General features: G+C 44.4%; 1 protein-coding gene and 5 non-coding genes across 6 annotated transcripts in view; 3 read left to right on the top strand and 3 right to left on the bottom strand.

Moving 5' to 3' along the window:
* DNAJC5B (DnaJ heat shock protein family (Hsp40) member C5 beta) overlaps nt 1–5,606 on the top strand; it is a 33,242-nt gene extending 27,636 nt beyond the window's left edge. Inside the window, exon 4 of the mRNA XM_064660732.1 lies at nt 2,699–5,606. Within this exon, the coding sequence (XP_064516802.1) occupies nt 2,699–2,793 (95 nt within the window). The 3' untranslated portion in view covers nt 2,794–5,606. The remainder of the gene's footprint in view (nt 1–2,698) is intronic.
* Nucleotides 5,607–7,536: 1,930 nt separating this feature from the next.
* On the bottom strand, nt 7,537–7,626 carry TRNAY-GUA (transfer RNA tyrosine (anticodon GUA)). Its single transcript is given in 2 exon segments — nt 7,537–7,572; nt 7,590–7,626. It is a non-coding gene; the product is annotated as a tRNA-Tyr (tRNA).
* Nucleotides 7,627–7,873: 247 nt separating this feature from the next.
* TRNAR-ACG (transfer RNA arginine (anticodon ACG)) lies at nt 7,874–7,946 on the top strand. The gene has a single exon. It is a non-coding gene; the product is annotated as a tRNA-Arg (tRNA).
* Nucleotides 7,947–9,577: 1,631 nt separating this feature from the next.
* On the bottom strand, nt 9,578–9,650 carry TRNAR-ACG (transfer RNA arginine (anticodon ACG)). The gene has a single exon. It is a non-coding gene; the product is annotated as a tRNA-Arg (tRNA).
* Nucleotides 9,651–9,808: 158 nt separating this feature from the next.
* On the top strand, nt 9,809–9,898 carry TRNAY-GUA (transfer RNA tyrosine (anticodon GUA)). Its single transcript is given in 2 exon segments — nt 9,809–9,845; nt 9,863–9,898. It is a non-coding gene; the product is annotated as a tRNA-Tyr (tRNA).
* Nucleotides 9,899–12,655: 2,757 nt separating this feature from the next.
* Nucleotides 12,656–12,728, bottom strand: TRNAR-ACG (transfer RNA arginine (anticodon ACG)). Its single transcript has one exon. It is a non-coding gene; the product is annotated as a tRNA-Arg (tRNA).
* Between the last annotated feature and the right edge of the window lie 1,695 nt (nt 12,729–14,423).

The following is a 14,423-nucleotide window of genomic DNA, read 5'->3' as shown; positions in this document are numbered from 1 at the left end:
TAATTATTAGTGAAAAAAAAAAAGATGTGTGGCCAAAAATCAGTGATCCATTCCCTAAAATGTAAAAACAAAGTGAGTTGTCACTGAAATCAACACAATCATGTCAAAGGCATCAGTTCTATTGAAATGCTATTTGTCTAGAGAGAATTTCTAGGGGAATTCATACTCCTCTAGATGAAGGTTTTAGTCAAATATTTTAATCAAATACATATATAGTTTTAGTGCTCAGCTAGTACAATATTTCCCTTGAGAGATTCATTTTAGAGCATGCATTTCCATAGGTAGCATGACCATCAGAACTAAAGAAAATTAGGGGTTTGCAAGCCCTGGCACATACTTAGCTTACAATGATTTCTTCTCCCAACTATTGATTTGTACTAGAAAACTGTGGCCTAATGTACAATGGAAGACCAACAATTAAATTTTATATTTGTATTATTATATTTTAAACATGAAATTTTTTAGGGTTTCAAATCAAACATGACATTAGAAAGGTGCAAGGTAGGGTAATCTGTGGTGTCATGCCATGATGTTAAGGATGGCCTGTGAAAATACACTGGCAGAGGGAAGTATCACTTGCTCATCTGCTGCACGGACACATGCAATAGTTCATCACTCTCCCACACACACAGAGCAGGTTAACAGATTTTGCTTCCACTGAAGTTGATGGCAAAATTTTTGTTAACTTTTTGTTGTCCCAGAGGAGGTGGCATTGGAATTTGGATTGCCTTTGTACTTCAGACTGTAATGAGGCACTCAAAGCAGTTTGGCAGGTTTGTTCTCTCCTTTTTGGTTATCGTTGTAAGAACAATGCAAGGCATTTTACAGAAAATGAATTCTGGGAGAGAAAAAAAAAGAGAAAGAATAAAAGAACCTGAATAACAAAATACTTTCCCAGCTCAGAAGCAGTAAGTTTTTATCACCTCATTGTCTCCTCCGCACTCCATATGATACAAATGTAGGCGAACAGTGAGCAGAAGCTATCTATAGAAAGCAGTTTAAACTGTGAATTCTTCCTCACCTCCATTCTGCAGCTTGCCATTAGCAGACTATATCTGTACAGTTTATTATCCCTGTTCTGATTAAAAAAAAACCCATCATAAATCTTAGAAAGGTGTAAGCAACAAAATGCTTGGTGAGAGTGTCAGCTCAGAATTGTCTGCAGATCAGCGGGAGGCAACACGACAAATTTGCACTGGGTCCTGTTCTCCTGTTGCACACCTGGGTATCACAGCAAAATGGACTGCTAGTCTTTGCCCTCCATCAGCGATCTTCCAGCAAATGAACAACTTGGAGGCAGCAGAGGGTGGGAGGGAGTGCTGCTTAGAAAACCAGAAAATACACAGCAACTTAAAAATGGATTGGAACTGCCAAACTAATACGAGCCTGAGCTGAGCTCGAAGCATTAATTACTCATATACTTTTAGAAGTTATGAAACACGTCTGTCTTTGACCTTGTGTCTAAATATGGAATTGCCCATACAGAGAAGCTGCCTGGCATTTAATCATTCTTGCCTTTCACCTTGACAGAGTCAAAGTTGTTCTACCCCCACTGAGGGGAAGCCGTATGGCGTGCAATTAGATTCCTACTCTGGGTTAAGTTACTCCTGTACGTTACATCTTTTGCCCATGATTCATCCCGTCAACTGTCATGTAAACAGGAGGAAATGTCAGATGAGGGTTTTTTCTGAATATTCAGTCATTTGGAAAAAAAAGTTATAATTTTTATTCAATTACTGTGAAGCCTCTGTTAGTATCAAGATATAGATAGTCTAGAATTTTTCATGTGAAACACTTCACTAAGATGGCTGAACCTTTAAAAGTCAGTCTCTGAGACCTGAGCCCCTTCCTCCCTACCAAAAAAATGTGGGTTGGAAAGGAGCCCAGGAGAAGGGCAACCAAACCTTGTTTATTATCAGAGGGAACACAACAGCCATCAAGGAACTATGTAAAGACTTCACTTTCCTCCACTCAACTTTCTCCACTCTACAACAAATGCATTTTTATAGATATATTGGAAAAGCAAACACAAAACTGTACAGAATGAGAAAGTACACAGTAGTAAGGATTTAGATAGTGATAATATGAGATTTCGGTAGTTCCAAACTCATTAAAATAGTAATTCCCAGAGTCCTATTGTATATATATTACATAAGACTTCAAATTCAATTTAACATTTTTATTTAACTAGCTGGCTTTCAGGATATATATGATTTCTTCCCTCTCAAGTGTATTACTGCTCACGCATTTTTTCCCTTTTAACTCTCTTCTTTCTTTACTGTTAACTTCAAGACTCATTTCTGTCCCATTCTCACAAGCACTGCCAAGGTTAGTGCTTGCTGACTCACAACAGTGCTCATTACATTCAGACATTTGCAGGAACAAGCACTTGCTATTGGAACAGGCAGGAACCTTGAGCCTGCAATGTCTGCAAAGCACCAGGTACGGCAAATGTCCAGTTTAACAGCAGCAGCAATAGTCACCCAGAAACCTGCCGTTGTATGAGGACAAGGAGTAAGAGCATTTGTAGACTCGGTGTGGGCATTGCCACCTCTTCGGTACCCACACAGCTGTCCATGAAACCAAGACTAAGCTGTAACCAGAACCGCGGATGAAATGCTGCAGTGCTAACAAGAAATCTGACTTGGTAGCAAGTGGAGGGTTCTTACATTTTTATTTGTCCTCCTCCCCAATTTAGATGGAGAAACTCCTATCGTGCTTCAGCCAACTAACGTAACGGAGAAGACGCAACTAATTGGGGACAGCCATCGGAGCTATCGCACAGACTCCTAGAGCAGGAGAGCATGACCTGTTGGTGCTGCTCACTGAGTCTCACAGCAAGAAAAATCACACGATAAGTTCTGCAGCCTGTGTTTGTAGTTGTCTTTAAGCTAATCAAGAGTAAACTGAGAGTTGTTTCCTATCAAGGCAGAATCTTCCTCTAGGCCACTTCCAATAGGTTGATAACCTGCACTGTGCATGGAGATATCTATGGCCAGTACAGAGCTCTACAGACCAGCATGCTGGTCTCTCACGGCATCAAACTGCCAGGCTCAACATGGTCTTTCCCTCTGGTAATATTCCCTTTGGTATAGTTGCTCTTCTCCCTGCCCTTAGCTATAGTTTCACCTCCCAGACACAGTCTTGAGTATCTTTCCAGACACACTGGCTCCACCTCTCCCTGTTCCAGGAACTTTCTTTGCATGGAGCAGTTTTGCTGGATGTGAAACTTTCCTGTGAGGGAGCCCAGGAAGTGCTCTTTAGCAGACCTCAGGGGGAAAGTTGGTGGCAAGACAGACAGGGTTCTCCTTCCCAGAGGGAAGTGCTCTTTGGAAAGCAGCTACTGGCTTGCTGGGACCCATCTCTGGCAATTATAAACCTGAGCCAGGACAAAGTGCTCGGGAACTCTTCTGCTGGTGGTTACTGTTCAGGTCACTCCAAATCCAGGAGCTTCATTGAGAAGCACACACTGGCTCTGTGTCTTCCCCTGCACAAGCTGAAAACCCATGAGACAGTGGGCAAATGCCACATGGAGAGGAAGGCTGGCCCTGGGCTGCCCCAGACCTTCTCACAGTCCTGTGGCAAAGGTCCCCCATTTGCTTCCCAGCCAACAGCTTTCTGCCAGCTGGCTTATTCCCCATACCTCTTGTTTCTGGCCCCACTGCCCTGCTGGCACTAGGCTGGGAGCCATCACACCAGTGCAGGCACTGGGGTTGTGGGAGCAGAGAGGACTTGGCAGGGAAGGCAAGGAGCAAAGGAGTGAGTGTTCTCCTCACCAGCTCATCGGGGCAAGACTGAATCCTCTCCTCTGCCCTAGGCCCAGGGGCTTTAAGAGTACATGACATGATTTTAAATTAAGAGTTAGAGATGAGGTGTACATTCAAGTGTACCACTCCACAAGTCAGTGGAGATATATGTGGGTATAGCTAAATCAAGCACAAAGAAATTAGGCCACTGATTTGTAAGAGCTAAAGGAATACCTCTTAGATCTTAAATTTAGCACTTCACTGATTTGACATAGTAGTTTAAGTCCAAGATTTCTCCTTATTGATCATGTTACATCAGTCACTGTCAGTTCTGTCATATACTATTTTTGTGTGCTGTGGTCTAAAGGGGGCCGCATGTTCCACTAAATTATACAAACCAAGGAATATATAACTAGTCAAAAGTGTTATTCCCGTGCTTAGAATTGGATCCCACAGCTGTGAAACATTATTATCTTCCTTCTATTCTCACCTTCCACAGCAAATGTCATCCAGCTGCAGCTAAATATATGGGAAAAGAGTGTTTTTTGTAGCACCAGTTGTAATTCCAAAGTCAAGAAATACTACTTTCAACATTTCTTTAAATGTCCCATAACACATGGACATTTTAAAGGCCATTACTTCCAGTTCAGGTCATATATCTGTTCTCTGAGTGCATGCACTGGGGCCAGCCAATGCTCACATTGCCCTCAGAAATGGCCCTGGTTTTCTTCTTCACAAAAGAGGGAAGGTCTTGGCATGGCTGAGGCTGAGCACAGACCCTCGCTTCCCTCCTACCCATGGGCTACTCTTGGTCCTCACTTGCACATTGCAAATGATTTTGGGGACCACTCATTGGTACATAAATCCAGATCGCCCTCCTGCACCCTGCACCCACTCGGCACAAACACATCTTTTGGCTTTCTTCACTATTACCCTTTGCAGGGTGTTTGCTCTCGTATAAGACCTTATCCCTGAATGAAGGAGTAGGGAGACCATGTAGTATATAACAAATCTGCAAGCAAAGACATTTCCTAAGTTTCACTGTCTGGGAAAGAAATTCACCGTGAAAATGTCCAAATGTTACGTAGTGACTGTTTCCAGCAGAGAGTTAAAAGAGGCATCGGGAGAAAAGTCTGGTGTAAAGCTACATCTAACTATATGTGGAATCCTTTCCAATGTGAAATCCGTCCTCCTGCTCCCATGAAAGTAATTGGAAATTGCACCTTTGATTTCAACAACAGCTACAGAGCAGGCATAAAGCCAAGGAGGAAAGAGTAAATCCCGTAATAACAAAAGCAACTGGAGAATTTTTTCACATGCAATACCTTCAATGTCCCTCAGGAGCCCACTCTATGGGCCAGAGCCAAAGTTCACTGAAATCAAGGAAATGATCTCCATGGGCTTGAGATGTACCACAAGTCACGTGGTTCTTATTTACACTTTTTAAATGAGAGATTTTCCTTGGGAAAGATTTATGATTTGATCTCACAGTGTGATGCAAAGGTGGACAAGCTGCTGCATGTTTGCAAATCCCTTTTACAGACATAGAGATTTGTACAGAAGATCCACAATGCATTATCTCAGCTAGCAAAAAAACTCAGAATAAATCAGTGACCAAACCTCTGAGTGGGTTATCCAGGACTTGCAGCTTAAAGATCTGAGTATCTGAACCCATGGCTTAATATCAAACAGCAAACTTAGTTTTTAGAGTACCAGGGCATTTGCCTCTCTCATTGATGTGAAGATCAGCTGTTCTGAGGACACGTAGAGAAAGGGTAAATCAGGATTTCAGGACTTAGCTTTTCAATGAGATTTTGTTTGCTTTTCAGAAAAATTCCTAACATGAATATATGCTTACATGATCTGCACACCCAATAATCTTCTCGAAATATACGGATCCTCAAATTTTGGCTCTGTTTTGCTACATTTATTTATATGTAAAGAACCATGTATTCAAATCTACCTTGGCTGTCAACCACTCTGACTAATAAAGGTTGTATGTATGAATTCATGTAGCACTCCCTTTACCTTTCCACACTAACAACTTCATTCTGGTAACAGCAAGAGAAGCTGTTGAGACAGCTGTCCAAAATTATGGCTTTGCAAGTGGCAACTCAGGGTTTCCCCGAAGAGGAACTAAGTCCTGGATTGCAGTAGATGTGCCTACCTATGCAAAGCAGCCAGAGCTATAGCTGCACGTTACAAGTCCTTTATCCAATGCAGAAAGCTTGACAACATAAAAAAAAAAATCATCATTGTGACAAAGTGATGTAATACAGCAGTTTTACAGGTATCAGAGCCTCTGTGAAACAATTTCCCCAGTGAAGGGTGTGTGCAGAGAGTGAAACCATGATGCTGCTGAGGACAACAGCAGAAGTCCAGAGACATCCAGCATGTCACTCAGGGGTTTTGCACCAGTCCAAGAGCCAGCACAGAGTGCTAGATAAGTGCTATAAGACAGGAATATTTCTCACTAGGATAGTATCCAGTCTCTGTGACCACAGAAGCCCAAGCATTCAAAAAATGGACAAGGGGCAACTGTTTTGGCTGGATGTATTCTCAAACATCCATCCCTTTTTGTGTTTAGATATTAACACATACCCAGATTCACTCAAAATACCAAACAGAAGAGGCATGATAGAAGATTTAGGCATACTACCATGTAACCAGTTATTTATGTAGTTTGTGCATTTTTCTCCCCACAAGTTTGTGAGATAAGCCACTCTGTTTAATCTGAAAAGCTTCAAATATAATTGTATGTAATTTAATTTCATTACCTACCTTCTATTAGAATGAATACTGGTATTATTTCAGTCAAAAAGAATTACATCTCTGCCTCTTTTTAGAATAAAATCTAAAAGAAATCTAAAGAAAAATTAAGAAGTATACAAAACTGAGTACAGTTAAAATTATTGATTTATTTTTCTGTGTTATCATTCCTGTAGAAAAGATGATGTTCATTGTGCTGTTACAAAGCAGGGTGAAAGACCATAGATGACAGCAACCCCCTTCCTTCCCTCCACAAACTAAAGTCAGCTCAGTCATCACATCCAGCTTCTCCTTTTGCTTTGAGAGACGAACAGGTACAGAGTTTCTTACAAGAGGACTCAGTCCTTTGTGCCAGTGTCACCTGTCCCAGGGTTGGGAAGGCAGACACCTACAAGATAACAGAAAGACACTAGTAAAGACACACAATTTCCCACTAAGTGGGAGAGTTAATACATGCTAATCGTAGAATGGTTTGGGTTGGAAAGGACCTTAAAGATCATCTAGTTCCAACCCCACTTCCATGGGCAGGGATGCACCCTCCAGGTTGCTCAGAGCCCAGTTCAGCCCGGCCCTGAACACTTCACTGGGCTGAATCTGAAAACGTTGTGGCAGTGTGTAAATATATAGATACAGCCCTATTCTGTAAAAGTGGAGTCTAAACATTCGGAGGAGAGGAGGCTTGGAAAAATGACCCTCCGTATTTCAACATCCTAATTAACTGTGATGAGATAAAGGGATCTCAACAGGTATCCTCCTGCACGGGCTTGCTTTGTCGTTAAGTTGAAGTATGAACAACGTACACCCTGTTTTCCTTTAGAAATTCACGGGGTGTTGGCAGTCCCACATCAGGCGCGGCACTCGCAGTTCCCGCAGGAACAGCCGCTCCTGAGAGTCAGCGAGAGGCTCGGTTTGCAATGAGGCCGGATCCCTTCGAGAGAAACAGCCGTATCTGCAAAACGTCAAAGAGAAGATGTGTAAACGCACTTCGAATAACAGGGCGAGGGGAAAAAAAAACAACGTCTCCTTCGAGCCGGAATCGAACCAGCGACCTAAGGATTCCCGCGGGGTGAACCTCTACAGTCCTCCGCTCTACCAGCTGAGCTATCGAAGGGACCTGCCACTCACCTCGCCGCCACACTCTAAGAGCGTAGCCCGGATCGCTCCGCGCATGCGCGGGCTGCACGGCTCTCAGGCGGGCCTTAGCCGGGCCGGGCCTTGGTGGGAGCGGCCCCTGCTTCAGGCCGGGCCTATGCCAGGCGGGACCTGTGTCGGGCCCGGAGCGCTGCAGGGGCGCCCTGGGGCCCGGCTGGGGGTCCCTCCGGTATTAAGGTCTGTGGAGACAACCCCGATACTGTGCGGGGCCAGTGGCGCAATGGATAACGCGTCTGACTACGGATCAGAAGATTGTAGGTTCGACTCCTGCCTGGCTCGCTGTTGTTTTTTCTACTCTCCGGTCACCGGCCCTAGTAACTCGCAGGGGGGTAAGGTTTTTCAGCTGATCTCAGCATCCTGACCTTTCATTTTTATCTTTCACTCTCTCAATCTTCTTTTCTCTTCTCCTCATCTCATCTCACCATCCTGACTTCATCAGGAACTGTAGTGGTAGGACAAGGAGTAATGGGTATTAATTGAAAGAGGGGAAATTTAGGTTAGATATTGGGAAGAAATTCTTCACTTTGAGGCTGGTAAGGCACTGGTACAGGTTACCCAGAGAGGTTGTGGATGTCTCAACCCTGCCAATGTTCAAGGCCAAGTTGGATAAGGCCTTGAGCAACTTCATCTAGTCCCAGCCTGGCATGGGGGTTGGGACTAGATGATCTTTAAGGTCCCTTCCAACCCCTTAACATTCTATGATTTTTTTTTTAACCCCATCTGTCCACCCAGCATGTCATTGGAGCGTTGCATCTCCCAAAGCAAAACACCATTGTAGGCTTAAACTTTTCAAACCATTTAAAGATACAGCTTGTCAAATGCTTTAACTGTGCCAGCAACTCAACTTGATTAACACACCAACACATTACACGGGGGAAAATCATTTGGGCCCAAGCAGAGGAGCAGTGTGCTCGGCATTGGCCCGACACACTATGGTCAGTCTTACAAACCACAGCCAAGAAAACAAACAGGGGTCTCTGAAGGCAGCTGCAATGCTGCTGTGATGAAGACTAATGGATAATGGTGATTATCCATTAGCCTTGAGAAGGGCAAGAGCACTCTCGTTGTGCAGTTGAATGAAAAGTGTATGATTTTTGCAACAAAACAAACATTTTTGGTGTCTATAAAGACTATGCACGGTATAAAGAACAGCTTGCATTGTATAAAGCATTGTATGAAGAACAGAAAGGAGAAGCGAGGAAGGCATCCCCCATGTTTAGATTTGAGAGTAGCCATAGTCATTGACTTATAGAATGGTTTGGTTTAAGGGACCTCTAAAGGCCATCAAGTCCAACCCCCTGCAATGAGCAGGGACTCTTCAACTCAATCAGATTGCCCAACCCGACCCTGAATGTTTTCAGGGATGGGGCATCTACAACCTCTCTGGGCAACCTGTTCCAGTATTTCACCAATCCCATTGTAAAAAAACTGCTTCCTTATATCCAACCTAAGCCTACCTCTTCCAGTTTAAAGCCATTGCTCTTTGTCCTACTACTGCACAGCCTTGTAAAAAGTCCCTCTCCAGCTCTTTTTGCAGGCCCCCTTTAGTTACTGGAAGGTGCTCTAAGGTCTCCCTGGAGCCTTGTTTTCTCCAGGCTGAACAATCCCAACTCTCTCACCCTGTCTTCATAGGAGAGATGCTCCAGCCTTCTCATCATCTTCATGTCCCTCCTCTGGACTCTCTCCAATAGGCCCACGTTTTTCCTGTGCTGAGAACCCCAGAGCTGGACACATCAGTCTGTGGATTGAGCACTAGTTTCCTATAAAAAGTGAATGAATAAATAACTGACTTACAAATAAATAACTGAGGCAGCTCACTAGTGATCTTAGCCTTTGGAACCGGTGTGCCCGTACACTGCCGCGAAGGGCGCTGGTGACGGTCACGATGTAAGGGGGCACCAAAAGAGATGCGAGCCAGGCAGGAGTCGAACCTACAATCTTCTGATCCGTAGTCAGACGCGTTATCCATTGCGCCACTGGCCCCCGCATGTGGGGCTGGTTTCGGCTGTCGCCCCCTCATGGAACCCCCGTCCCGCCGCTCGGCCCCTGCTCGACGGCGGAGCAGTGCGCATGCGCGGGGCTCCGGGCGGGGCGGGGCGGGGCGGCTCCTTGTGCGGCCGCTGGGGGGCGGGCAGCAGGTCCCTTCGATAGCTCAGCTGGTAGAGCGGAGGACTGTAGAGGTTCGCCCCGCGGGAATCCTTAGGTCGCTGGTTCGATTCCGGCTCGAAGGAGACGCCAAACTTTTTCCCTCCCCACTTGGGAATTTTTTGGTCCCTCGGTGAGGAACAGGAGGGCGGCTACGCTACCTCTCAGGCGGACGCTCCTAGAGCCGTTTCGACCATGTATGGTACGGAAGCAAGTCACATCTTTTTTTTTCTTGGGGGGGGGAAACAAACAAAAAAAAATTACTGCAGAGGTGGCAGCCCCGCGGTAAACATTGAAATCCTTGTTGCAGCAATGCTTTGGGAAGTGCTTAGTTTTTTCTCATCATAATATTCATTATTATTATTATTTTTATTATTATTATATTTAATTATACTAAAAGATATTATAATTTAATAAGATTTAATTCATGATTTTTTTATAATAACCACACCATTTTTAAGGGAAGGGACCTCTGGAGATCATCTAGTCCAACCTCCCTGCCAAGGCAGGGGTACCTAGAGCAGGTTACACAAGAACGCATCCAGGTGGGTTTTGAATATCTCCAGAGAGGGAGACTCCACCACCTCCCTGGGCAGCCTGTTCCAGAGCTCCGCCACCCTCAATGTAGAGAATTTCTTCCTTGTGTTGAGCTGGAACTTCTTATGTTTTAGTTTATGTTCATTGCTCCTTGTCCTGTCAATGGGCACCGTTGAAAAGGGTCTTGCACCATCGTCATGGCACCCACCTTTGAGATATTTATATGCATTAACGAGAACCCCTCTCAATCTAATAATGTATACTTGACATCTTCCTATGTGAAGCCAAAAAAATTAAGCATTTTTATCTCAATCTTAGCTATTTTTGTTAGATCATCTTTTCCAAGGTAGTCCTTAGTGTGCTAGTTCAGCTCTGGACAGTCTCTCCTCATTTCGCATGTTGATTTCCATGCTGCCAAATAATCCTTACTGATTGTGCTTTCTATGAGGCCAGACAATCGTTACGAATGAGGGCTGTGAACATTCTGGCTGATAGGAGTGGAACAAAGTGCTCCACAGTCTCTTGACTTAGCGCAACAGACACGATGTTTGGTCCTTTGGTTGTGCCATAAAGGAGGTTGTTCTAGGAGAACATGGAGCAGAGGGAGAGGGGCCATAGAGGTCCTTTATACAGAAGGGGTTTAGTGCAGACAGGAGTGGGCTTGCTTAGGATATAGTTAATAAGAAAGCCACCACTCATACTCTGCTTTTCCCCCCTGTTTTCTATTGTTTCCTTTTTCCTTCAAGTCTTCTTTTCCATTACAGGCACTACATAGGGTGCAGAAAAAACATGCTTGGCAACAACTCTTTGCTTGGAGAAAGTAAACATGTCTGAAAGCATCCAAATCTGTCTGCATAGCAGGGGAAGAATGGAAGTGAAGTTTTCTCCTTCAACAGAACAATGACTGAGTCTTCTCTCCTTGTGAGAGCGTTTCTCTGGGGTAGATTTCATATATGAGAGCAAAGAAGACCCACTCTCTGTGGGAATATAATGCAAGTAAGATTATCAGCAGGGAAACAGATTTATGAAACTCAGCAGGAGTCAGACCTGCAAGCTGCTCATCTGTAGTTACATGCTTTGTCCCTAGCTCCAGACACCTCTATATTAATTAGTATGGTTTTGTGTGTGTGTATGGACACACACATAGACACCAACAACAATCTTTTCTCCTTTCTCTTCCAGCACGGTGCAGTGCATCCCTCTCAGAAACTGGTTCAGGAGAAATCCAGGCATGAAAAACCTGCCCATCAGAGAATGGAGGCACCAAGGTGAGCAAACATTAAGGAAAGACATTTTCTTAGGTGTCTGTTGTCCATACATATTTGTGCTCACCAGCCATCAAATCTAAATCCAAAATCTAGAAGTACATCCCTGTGCCACTCCCCAGTGTGGGTCAGGGCACAGACTCCATTCAGGGCCAAAGATTTACTTTTTTCATAAAATTCACCCCTTCCTATATAAAAATCTCTGAACTCCTTTGTTCCTTTTCACTGATTCAGTGGAAACTCTTCTCCTAAATGATAGCTCACAAAATAAAAACACGCTCAGGGTTTCTTCTGGAGAACAGACCATCTCCTTTCCCCCTCCAGCTCCATCTCTAGGACATTTTTTTCCCCTACCCACCCAGAAAGTATTGACACACATGCATTTCTGTGTAGCAGTGTATGTCCCATAAGGGAGAATGAAATCCAGGAAAGAAAAATAACAAAAACAAAAATGAAAACCCTCACAAAATGTAGACACTGATCTCAGGACTTACTTTATGCTAAGCAACTACTGTGCCTCTTGAGGAACAGCCTGTTACATTCATGTGACCGCTTAGTTCAGCTTCCCACTCTTCTAGAACATGCTCATGGATCTAAAAGTACTAAACACTTTTTACTCCAGTAACACCCTATTCAGTGCTTAGATGATTGTGTAGCTTGCGAAATATGTCATTTATGAGCAAGTTATTAGTGACGGTGACCTGCAAGTACTTAATTATTTTCATATCTGGTCTCCAGTGAGGGCTAATAATGAAGTGTGTGTGTACACCCTATTCAATCATTTGTATCACTTAATAATGAATTATACCAGAGATTATAAAAACCCCATTCATATGCTGAGCAGGATATGGAGGTACCAATACAACTACTTCATTTTAAACCAAGCTTTCCTACTTTTTTCCTCCATCCATGCACAGTGGAGTGGGACTCTCAGGGCAAACCAGGATTAGGAGATGGGGTGGGACTCTCGGAGCAAACCAGGATTAGGAATACGAGGTTTGGACAGCTGACAGCAGGCAAGGAGTGAAAAACTAGCAACAGCGAGCCAGGCAGGAGTCGAACCTACAATCTTCTGATCCGTAGTCAGACGCGTTATCCATTGCGCCACTGGCCCCCAGATGTTGGGGTTTCTAAATGAGAGTGGTCCTGGGTCTCTACCCCAGGGCTCCTGCCTGGCCCCAAAGGGAAGGCCCTGATTTCCAGCATCACCAAAATGCAGAGGTTGCACAGTGAAAATCCCGATTTCTGTGTCCAAGCTCCATATCTGATGTCGCTCCACTGTGATTAAGAGCTTTGCAAGTGCAAGCTGAGAACAAGTCACATTGTGTCACCTGCTGCAATATCTGTGCTGAAAGGAAAAAAGAAAAACATCGTATCATCCAGTTCCCAAATTCTGGCAGTTGTCTCATGCCAGACACAATACAGACACAGACAGTTGCTCATGGACTCTGTCATGCCCCTGCCTCTAGCAGGGCCAGCAGAGCCTGCCGATTCCCATGGTGTCTGGAGGAGGAATCCCACCTGGTGGGAGGAGATGGGATCTGCCACTTCTATGATCCTGTGGCAGATGAGCTTTGTAGCCTTCATCCCATGCTTGGTCCTGCCTCCTTGGAAGGATCCCAGAGCAGACAGACAGGGCCTGCAGGGCTGGAACAGGCTGTGTGGTGCAGTGCAGAGCTGATCTGTTCAGAGGGAAAAGGGCAACTCTGAAGGCAGCAAGATAGCATCAGCACCTCGTCTTCCAGGGAACCCCCACGCCACTGTCACACCAATACCTCTCCCATTACAACGTGCCTGACTCAGTCTGCACGTTGGTTCCTGCCCCAGACTCTGAATTACTCTTGGTCTAGGCCCCATAATTTTTTCCTGCGGCTCAGCTGCCAGAGACAATGCTCTTTTGGACTGCCAGAACAGTCTTTGCCTTTGAATTCATACAAAGCATCACACTGGTACTTCACAAAGGAGACCAGTGTACCCATGACACTGGTCTTGGTCACCTGATAGGCTCCCCAAAGGCCACAAGATCCCAGAGCTTGTTTTACAGTTTTTACTCATCAATCACATGCAAACTAAGTTTTGATTTTCCAGGAACAGCCAGGGATTTATAACATTCTTGATGCAATCTCAGGATTTCCTGGTGACGCTTGCTGCCTGCTTTTCTGAGCCCTTTGATTACCTTACAGCAGTCAAATATGTTGACCCAACATTGATAATAACTTGTGTGTCAGTGAGCTGCAAGCTTCTTTCCAATGGTATCCTTTGATTGCTGTTTGATTTCTGGTATGACACTTGTCTATTCAGGCTTTCATAAGCAGGTCTGTACCAGAGAGAGACAGGACACTGGAAACAAACTCTGCATATTTAGCCCTAGTTTCATTAGGCAAATGAAAACCAAAACAAAGCAGTTAAGCAGTGCTGAACATTAGATAGCATGGAAAAACATGAATAGCTCTTTTTTCATTCCTTAGAAGCAGGACGGGATTCATGCAACCTGCTGCCAGGGAAAATGCCGGGAGCTGTTGGAGACAGACATTAATCACTGTAACCCTATTTGAACATGCATTGCTACTATGCTTCCCTCAGCAGTGGTGATTTTGCCTGACTATATGTGATAAGTGATGGCTTTTGGCTTGATTTGCTTGTGAGTGCTTCTTCAAGTCATGGACTATCCTGTGGGTTTCTGAAGATATTATGTTTTGGATAACAATCAAGATGTTGAGGATGAAGTTTGAAAGGAGGATGAGTCAGTTTAGCATCTCCTTGCTACAAAGTAAAGAGGTCCCACTTCTCCTCCCCTCTTCTCCACTGC

The sequence above is a fragment of the Pseudopipra pipra genome, chromosome 1, assembly GCF_036250125.1.
Source record: "Pseudopipra pipra isolate bDixPip1 chromosome 1, bDixPip1.hap1, whole genome shotgun sequence".
In the NCBI taxonomy this organism is placed as follows: domain Eukaryota; kingdom Metazoa; phylum Chordata; class Aves; order Passeriformes; family Pipridae; genus Pseudopipra; species Pseudopipra pipra.
The sequence above is the reverse complement of the archived record's forward strand: the minus strand, read 5'-3'. Positions and strand labels throughout refer to the sequence as shown.